General features: G+C 43.5%; 1 protein-coding gene across 2 annotated transcripts; it reads right to left on the reverse strand.

Annotated features, from left to right (window-relative positions):
- Positions 1 to 1713: 1713 nt before the first annotated feature.
- Positions 1714 to 4854, reverse strand: CHCHD1 (coiled-coil-helix-coiled-coil-helix domain containing 1). Of its 2 annotated transcripts, none has more exons than XM_076338504.1 (3): positions 4680 to 4854; positions 3917 to 4035; positions 1714 to 2488 (listed from the first exon to the last, which is right to left on the reverse strand). In XM_076338504.1, exons 1-3 carry the CDS (start codon positions 4819 to 4821, stop codon positions 2381 to 2383), a joined length of 369 nt encoding a protein of 122 aa, XP_076194619.1. In that variant the 5' UTR covers positions 4822 to 4854; the 3' UTR covers positions 1714 to 2380. The 2 variants fall into 2 exon arrangements, with proteins under 2 accessions (XP_076194619.1, XP_076194618.1); XM_076338503.1 differs by having other exon boundaries at positions 1714 to 2491.
- Between the last annotated feature and the right edge of the window lie 4724 nt (positions 4855 to 9578).

Here is a 9578-nt window from a genome sequence, read left to right on the forward strand (position 1 = left end):
GCTCTTGGCTCTCTGGAATTCAACCTGTTTCTCCTGACCTGGCAGGACTACTATTCATCAAAACCAGCTGAAATATCAATGCTTCCTCCGTAAGAGATCTTCAGTGGAAGCCTAAAAAGAGAGGTAGTTAACAGCAATCATATCCAGAGCTGGTATAATACTCAAGCTGTAAGGAACAGGAGTATGATCAAGGAATTCCAGCAGATTTGCTTAAATCCTGTAAATCCGACTTAGGAGGGTAGAACAGCTAGTCAGCTTTTGTTTAATTCTTTCCCCGCCACGCAATCACATACAGGTCTCTGCAGCAATGTTCTTAACCAGTGGGCTCAGCACCAGAACCCAGCTTTCTTTTATTCCCCAGCAACAGCATCATGGGGTGGTACAAGCCCTGAACTCGGAGCGGACAGTGTCGTTCACCGCAATTACGCACATGAACTATTAGTGGGATGACCCCCAATATAAGCGTGTCACAGAACGTGTTTATACACCCAATATAAGCCATGGGGAAACGGCAGCAGCTCAAATTGCCAAGGACAATCAGTAACTGGAGGGTTTTTGCTTACAGCATGGGACCCTGAGCCAAAAGAACTGCTAGAGTACTGTTAAAAGAAGCACTGTAAAACCTGGGTGCATCTGAAAAGCATTCTCTTTCCTTCCTTCTTCCTCCAAACAAATGCATTCCTTTAAGGACTGGAGAACCTTAGCATAGTAATTTTAAGCATGTAAAAGGTCAGAAAAAAAACCCAAACAACTGAACTTGTGAAACTCACTGTGAAGCAGTAAAATCCAAAAACAGCTGTCCAGATCAGTGGGAGCTGCGCAAAATTTCAAAAGTAAAAATACAACAAAGTATTAGTTTCTCCGTTACAGCCTCTTATATAATGAGACAGTTCTTCAGACACTAGAATTTGGTACATTTAGCAGAGCCGCTAGGTTAAGAGGTGCAAAACTATACTTGTAAGTTTTAATACGAAGAAAGAAAAAACGTCACCAACAGAAGTGAATCTAGAGTTCATCGGTTTCTCACTCCCAATTTAGCATGTCTCCTTCAGAAACAAAGAATTAGCAAGTAGCTCTCCTTCTCAGAGAGCGTCTTGTGGACTGAAAATGCAAAACGTCACAGAACCAAAGTGTTTTCCCAAACTTAGATGGGGACATCATGTTCTTACTGACCCCAAGTCCTCTGGAAGACCCATTTATGCCATGATAGCAACAAACAGAACAAGCTACCCTGTGGGATAACTCGCTAATGAGCCATTGTAAGTAACAGTTAAGCAAAAATTGCTTCAGTAACTTGAAAGCATACACCTGACCAGTATTTACATGATGAAGACGTATTGGCCTGGGGCTCCAGAGAAGTCAGCTCCAGCTCTGTGCAAACTCTACAGTCACGTGTGGGTAATCGCACTGTCTGTCTGTGCCTGACGCTCCTATTACTCTCCTTTTTCTTTACGCCCCAAGGAATTAGTGATATAAATGGTTATATCGTTAGTTCTCTGAGGCACTGCATTTTTCCTACCAGTTAGCTCCTAAAACAACAGGGACCTGCCTGCACTTTTGTGGTACTCTAGTGAAAAAAAAAAAAAATCCAAACCAAGAATTAAATACATGATTTCAGTATCAGTCCATGCTTGAACTTTCTCTCCCCCTTTTAGTTTTTTTACCAAAACAATGGAACATTTTGTTGTAGATTATGAGTTGCCCACGCCAAACAACAGTCTTGCATTATTTTATTATAGTACAGATAACATAATCGATCTGACATGGCACCACCACACCTGTCCCACCTGCAAATCAGAGGGCCTAAATCACAAGCTTCTATGTTAAAGTTATATTTGATCCTTACCAATGTATTAACAAGGTATTTTGCTGGAGATTTCTTCCTCATTCTACAGCCTTCTTGTACAGCAGCAGGAATTAAAAAAATTTCAAGAGGAATCAAATTGTGTACAAGTCATGAGATTACTATCAGTTTTAAGTTGGCTCAATGTCTGGGCCTGAGCACTTTTTGATAGCAGCTCAGAAGTTAGGCAGGAAGCTTATGCATGAGGAAAAGTCACCCCCTAACTGTTAGGAAAGGCATTTACATGCATTCCCAGAAGATTTTGTTGCACAGTGAGGACCTGACTCCATACTGTGCCTAGTTGAACAACACACCGCAGAAATCCTAAGACTGCAAGACCCAAGAACCTCACGAACAAAGTCATCTGATGGTCAAGATGGGTGTTTTTCACTCTGGAAACAAAGGTGCAGTCAAGATCCATACAGCAGTGCTGACAGACGCCACTTGATATCAAACGCTCACTGAAGTCCACTTTTCACTTTTTTGCCAAAGACTCCAACTTTAATTGCTTGTCTGCAGTCCCTTTACTAAAGCACATTATACATAACGTGTGATCTGAGGAAACCTCCTCAGCAGCTTGTTCACTTTGCTTGAAGTTAAGTTTCCCCTGGGTGACAGAGCGTCCTCATTTTGATTCTTACGCTCCTTCTGAAACAGAGAAAGAAACCTCAAAACAGTACCTCTGTTTATTTGCTGAGATGACTCTCACCCCCAAAGACCACTACTGATTGCACTTGGATGTTTCTTTGAGAAGAACGCTATTTCTTTAAGGAACCCTTATAACAGCACTTGGCTCAGTGATCACAAGGCTTTCAAAAGCCGATGACCTTTAAATGGTGAAATTAATGAATGACCGACAACTTGCAAAGATGATATTCTTCCATATTCTCAGTTAACAATATTATAAACTTATAGTAACAACGCAGAAGATTTTTCCTTTTAACTTTCTATTATTCATTTGTTTCCTTTGTAATCTACCAAATAAACTGTGGACAATTTTTCATTTATGCTGTCAAACAGCAGCAGTAAAAAAACTATTTATTAAATGACGGTACTATTACTGAAAAAAATGGAAACCTGAAATCAGTTTAAGGACAAGTTTAGTACATGTACTTACCTTTAGTCTGCTTTTGAAACTGACTTGATTTCAAATTTTTCATATAGCTGGAAACCTTTAATTTCCAAACAATATGAAATTTATTTTTCAAGAAAATGTCTAGCCTTCAAAGTCAGAAACAGCCAAAAAGAACTCCTAGTTTTCAGAGAATCTGGAATAGCTGTAACTACCTCATGTATCCTGACAATTCTGTTTGTTATGAGGATTACTGAAACCACTAGTTATTTCTCTACTGCCTTGTCTCCACCCTCACCCCTGCAAGCACAGAACTATTTACAGATTCATGACAGATTGGAATTTGAGAATCCTAATTCCCCCCCCCCAGTGTCTAGATAATGCAGGTATTGGATTGGTACCCAAGTCAGCTATTTCTTAATTTTATGAATCAGAGCAGTGCTGAAACTTACCTACACTGTACATCTCCCCAGTTACAATATAATCCAGATCTCGCACCAGACAAATCACTGCTCTACTTAACAGCTCCAAATTGTACTCTCCCTCATTCAGAACTATCACGTAATATGGAGAAGAGCAGTGATTGTTATTGCTTCACTAGTGCTGAAACGTTAGAGATTAAAAACTGGAAGAAATCAAAGCAAACGGCCTAGGTTAGTGTCAGCTGACAGCAACTGAGCTCTACTTCAAGAATTTGACCACACAAAAAGGACCGGATGCGACTATTGTTTCATCCTTAGTTATAACATACCAAACATCCAGTCCCTTCCTACGCTCCTTTATTTTAATTCTAACTTAATTTTAATTTATCTTCTGCATTCAAAAAGGAAGGACCGCGTGTTTGACCTACATGATTCTGCATCTCTCCTACAGCTCAAATGAGTTACAACACAAATCAAATTGTCCAGAGAACATTATTATTGTTGGCACACAAAAAATGATTGGGGGCTTCCTGCTTCCCTCCTCCTAGCCTTGAAGAACACAAAAGAGGCCTTAATTACTTCTGCCTTTGCCACGCAGTCATAGAACATCCGGATCTCCTCGGCACAAGCGGTATCGTTGAAGTTGTTCTGTTTCCAGCAGGCCATCATCACTGACATCTCCGTAATGCACGTCGCCTCTAGAAGGGAAAGACACAACCAAAAATCTCAGGTGCTTGGGACTTCACACTAACAGCCTCCACAGTGCATAAGTCTCTGTCTCTGAGAGACGTTTCAGATGGGGTAGAGGCAGGTGAGAAAAAACGACACTAAAGATCTCATCTTTGTTTTGTGTAGAGAAGATGTCGCTAGCACAAAGATGAGCACCGCTGCAGCCACCTAACATCCGAGTGAATTCTAAAGGCAAATGCTATGCTGAGATGTAACAAAGTATTTTACACGTGTGAGTCACATACGGAATATCGCGAGACGCAAATTTAGGGTTGTTGTAGGAGATCGCGAGACGCAAATTTAGGGTTGTTGTATGAGAAAGTGACCTTTTCAAAAGCAGCCGCGTGGTAATTCTATGGCACAAACCAGACCCCTTTCCCCTCCGCTGCCCTGCAGAGCGCAAGGCGCTCCCCAGCGGCGACTCGACCCAGCCCTGACACCACCGTGGCCCCTCCCAGGGTAAAGTCGCAGGAGAGCGGTGGGGCAGCTCCCGGGGACAACGCCGGAGGGCCCGCCGGCGGCAGGCCTACCCCGCAGGGGCTGGGGGCCCCCCATCCCCGGCCGCTTCCCCCCGGGGAGGGGGCGTTTAACGGCCTGGCGCCGGCGAACTCACCTCCCGCCTGCTCCCTGCGGTTCGCTACCTTGTTGGCCAGCACCAGCGGCCGGGTCGGGCGGAGAACCGGGGGCCGCTTCTTCTGCCGCCACTGCCCAGAGACCCAGCGGGTGACCCAGGCCGGGTAGACGGGCGCCGCCATGTTCTTTGCGACAGGCCGCGCGGTGAGCGGGCCCCGGGCCCCGCCCGCCCGACGAGGCGCCTGCGCGGCCCGCCCCGGGGCCGCCGCCGGGGCAGCGTCCCGCCGGCCGCCGCCGCCTGTGGCGGGGCCCGGGGCGGGGTAACGGCATCCCCCGGGCTGTGCCAGTAAAGGTGCGTCCGCCGGGAGCCCGAAGGCGGTTGCCGGTAGGTAACGTCGTCACCCCATTAAACGGCAAATCAATCCGTTTGCGGTGTACCCTCGTGTTTCCTCCCCCATCCCGTTCTCCAGGCAAAGCCCGCGAAAATCGAGTACCTTCTCACAGTTCCACCCGGTAACAACTCCAGCAACTCACATCTCAAAGCTTTTTCTGCAGCCAACTTAACCAATGAAGGAGCATACGCACCAGAGCAGAAGAGATCACGATTGTTCCAAATAATTCAAACGGAACTTACAGAATTCTTCCGCAACTGTATGGAAACTTTTCCTGGTGCTTGAAACTCGGCACCGCTTCACTCTCAGCCCTTCATCTCTCTCCGTTACATACTACCAGCTGGATCTCTCTTGCATTGTTTACCGATGTTCCTACCCTATCTTCCAGAAGGTACTGAAACGGCTGCTTCTGAAACGGTGGTGGTGGTCTCACAGCCTCATCCTCGGTAGTGGAGAATCCCCTTGTTCCCAGAAGTTTCTTTCCTAGCGTAGGATTTAAATCCCTGGAAGTCCTCAACTCGTCTGGCTGATTCTGGAGCCCTCGTATCCCCAGCTGAAAATGACAGGTAATACAGAAGGCACAGCAACGTTTCAAGGGCTGGGGTACAAACAGATTTCTGCACAGCGTGAGGGACAAGGTAGATGTAGAGAACTGATGAGTTAGACATTGGACCGGGGACCTGAAATACTCGGATGCTTGTCATATAGCAGTCACTGAGTAAGCTGTCTTATCACCGTATCAGGGCTCCTTCAGGCACCACCAATTTCCCTTGTGCACCGGAGGACACGGGAACAATCAGTTTTCTTCCATAGAAACGTTGGAACAATTTTTTGCATAGCACGTTGCTTTGGATGAAAAGAATATATTCAACCTCCTAGCTATGCACGTAAAAAAAAAAAAAAAAGCACTCCACTTGCCTCTGCCCAGTGAAGGAAGTTAACAAGACGTTGGAAATTTTGTTACCTTGATTTAAACATCACCAGACCCATACCAGAATATTCTCGGTAGCATTAGTAGAATTTACTGCATCAGTATCAATATTAGAATTTACTGCATCTGCAGATTTAATATATTCTGGTATGTCTGATTCTATAATTATTTTTGTGTTATTGTTAAAATAGTATTTTCTTAGAGTCCAAAGAATATGAGAAGACATTTTCAAGTAAACAAAAGATTTCTTTTGGTCCTCTTTAGAAGCAAATTTTCATCTCTTTAGGTCCAAATTCAGTCTGTCTGGAAGTTCTGAAACGTTTTGGTAAGAGAGATGTTTCTCTACTTCCATTTTTTCTGATGGGACAGGAAATGAGCCATCGTTCTAGCTTGGCTACCAGTGGAGAAGAAGAAAAACAAGCTGACACCTTCAAATTAGGCTAGAAGGCTTGCATCCTGCAACTCTAAACATTAGAAATCTTTCAAATTCAAGACAGGGAGATGAAGTACTTTTCAGTATTCCAGTTCATGTGAGGGTCAGCTACTCTTGGTTTTGCCTCTTCTAGTTACCCCTACTGATACCCACTTTTCTCTGCTGCGTTTGCCTGCTGCAATTACTGGCTAGACTTGCACAAGAACAATAAAAGGGAAAGATGCAAATACCAGGATGTAAGAGAAGCTGAACTGCACCCCCTGTAAATCAACCTCCCTTTTTCCAAATTACATTAGCTAATGGTGGCAGCACCTTCAGGTACAGTCACCTTCAAAAGCTGATCTCTCTTTTAAGTAATTCCAAGAAAGATGGGGGGGAGGCTGAGAAAGAGAAAGGCAAGCTACACAAGGAGAATTGTAATAGCTTCCTGTCAGTTAATGCTGTCTGCATTAGAATTTCTTTTTTTGGCATTCAGCCTGGGATTGGAGCATCAGCCTAAGAATTCCCGAGCAGACAGAATAACGTACGTGATGGTGTCTGCACACACCATGCAGTGATGTCCGAAGCAAGACACAAACATTCGTTTTAAGGGAGAATGTGGAACTACAGAGGAGGTGTGTTACTCAATAGCCAAGTCTCTCTATAGCCTGTATTTTGTATAGCTGATAGCACAGACACACTAATGGATGGGACAGAAGTTCCGACTTTATAGGGACAGTCAGAAACCCAATTCCCTCAACACACTGACGATGTTTCATTGTGAATCCTGAATGTACAACTATGAAGAACATGTAAAATTCTAACTGCATTTACAACTACTTTACTTGGATCAACATAGTTAAAGCTGAATCCTAGCCTGCGTTTCAGCTAGTCAAAATCAAAATGAACTGCAGAGATTAAATACTAGTATCAGATTTGAAAAGAATCTATATCACAACTGGAATAAGGGCCAGTTATGATGCTACAGCATGCTGTAGCATAATGCTGTGCCACAATTAAATACAATGCTAACAATGCTGTAATAAAATACACCCTTAAAATGAGATTGTTGTCTTAAATACCTCTTTAAGAGGTGAGAAATTACACCATGGATCCTTCACTTTCTGGAGTAACTATGTAAAACCTCCAGACGCTGCCTAAAAAACAATTATGGGATGAGGCTAAGAAATCGGTTGTATTGGGAGAAATGAATAGAGTTGATATCCCTGTCTTTCTGAACTGCTTGGATCCAGCTTTCAGGTAAATTCCAGTATATTCACCCAAGTTTATCCTGAATGCCCCAATTCTTCTCATACAACTTCATAATACTCTCACCTACCACAGTTTCTTCTCAACTGTCACACCCTGACCTCCTAAAACTCCAAGTTAATTGGAGATGCCTTAAAAGTTAAGGCACCCCCACTTTAACTTTAGTAGTGAAACTAACCAGTTTGCTAAGATTCTAGTCGGTTCAGACTTACTCCTGTCTGCTGAGCTATTGTGTTTGGACAGTATTAGCACTTAATGCACTTACTAACACAAATGCATTCATTAGCACAATGACAGATGCAATTTCTTTTCTGTCGTCTCACCCCCCCAACCCCTACTCCAACAATAGCCTACCTGATCCTGAGCTATCTCAATCAGATCAGCTGCCCTGCATTATTCCGTCCACCTGACTAGTTCTGAGCTGCCATCCCTAGTCCCTAACTCCCAGATCTACTCAAATCCAGCCCATTTCCACTGCAAATTACCTGATGCCTCCTTATCTGCTCAGAGATGCCACAAAGTATCTGCTCTGATCCATTCCAAGATCCCCAGAACCACCTCTAGCTGAGACACTTCAGCATTAGATGGGTCTTTTCTGCAGGAAAGAATGTATGTAACAGCATACAAATTAAGATGCCAGTCGTGTCAGAGCTCTGGAACAAATCTTGCAGTTCCATTCTTCTCCACCCTTCCTAATTCCTCTGCAGGGCCATGTATCTCTCTCTGCCAGCTCTGAATCATAGGAGAAGTGCAGTTTGTTAAAGCCTGACACAGGCTTTGGCTCAGCTGGTCATATCACTAAAAGGATTTTGTCTCTGATTAATTTCAACCTGTCAGTAGAGGTCTCTGGGCAGAATGAAGGAACCTGCCACCCTGTGTTTCCCTTTAATACAACTTCTCAGAAGGTGCCTGGAGATCCATCAACAATCTTAATTAAATCCAACCTAATGGATGACAGCTAATCATTAAGGGAGTGGCTCTCTTGGGACAATGGCTGAAGAGTGGGTATGCAAGGATGGTAAGGGAGGCAGATGGCTGCTTGTCTAACATAGCAAAGCCTGTTTAAACAGGGATGTCCCTGACGGCTGTGTTTCAATTAAATTTACCCCATTCCCAGTCCTTTAGGAGTTACTTGTTCTTCCATGCCAGTTAAAACTACCCTCTGCCAAGGTGCAAGAGGGGCATTTCTGCTGTGATTCTCCACCTGCTGCACTTTGCAGACTATTTCCAGGGAAAGAATCTCATTCTCCTTTCCCTCCAAACATACATATCCACTGTTGCTTGGCTCTCATTCTACCTACCATCACAGAGGACCCAGAGATCCTTCAGTTTGAAAATTACTACAGTGACAGAAATAAGAAAAGCCAATTCTTTTTCAGTTCTAGAAATTACCAATGTTAGGTATCAAATCAATGTTCTTCAGTGAGGTTGTTTGTTTCCTAGAAATTGCAGTCCTTGCTAAAGGACAGAAAACACAGACTACTAGTTCAGTATATAAAATACCCAGCTTCTTACTGAAAAAATAGAGATACCTATTTTTAGAACATTAATGCTGGTGAATAAAGGTATTCTGACAGCTTTGAAATCCTCCCTCTAGTCACACAGTAAACAGGAAAAATGCATGACAAGCAGTGAAGTGACTCACCCTAGTTAGTAGAAGCCTACCAAAGAGTTTACAGAGGTAATCTCTTTATCATCCTCAATATTTGATATCTTTGCTAAAATTCCCGATGAGTCTCAGTTGTGTGTTTTTATGAGTATGGGCACCTGCACTGTAAGAACTTGATTAAGAAAGATGTTGTATACACTGTTCAGTCTGAGTATCATATAAGCCTTCCAGTAGTCACAACGTGAGTGATGACATTCAGCCACCATCTAGCTGGTTTGGATTTAAAGCAGTGAACTGAGAAATCCAGTTAGCAGTCAAGAACAGAA

The sequence above is a fragment of the Aptenodytes patagonicus genome, chromosome 5 (assembly GCF_965638725.1).
Source record: "Aptenodytes patagonicus chromosome 5, bAptPat1.pri.cur, whole genome shotgun sequence".
NCBI lineage: Eukaryota > Metazoa > Chordata > Aves > Sphenisciformes > Spheniscidae > Aptenodytes > Aptenodytes patagonicus.

Coding starts and splice junctions, on each gene's coding strand:
- CHCHD1 (XM_076338503.1), bottom strand. CDS start 4,821: ATGGCGGCGCCCGTCTACCCGGCCTGGGTCACCCGCTGGGTCTCTGGG. Junction 4,036..4,679: donor CCGCAGGGAGCAGGCGGGAG/GTGAGTTCGCCG, acceptor TTTCCCTTCTAG/AGGCGACGTGCATTACGGAG. Junction 2,492..3,916: donor ACTGCGTGGCAAAGGCAGAA/GTAATTAAGGCC, acceptor TCTCTGTTTCAG/AAGGAGCGTAAGAATCAAAA.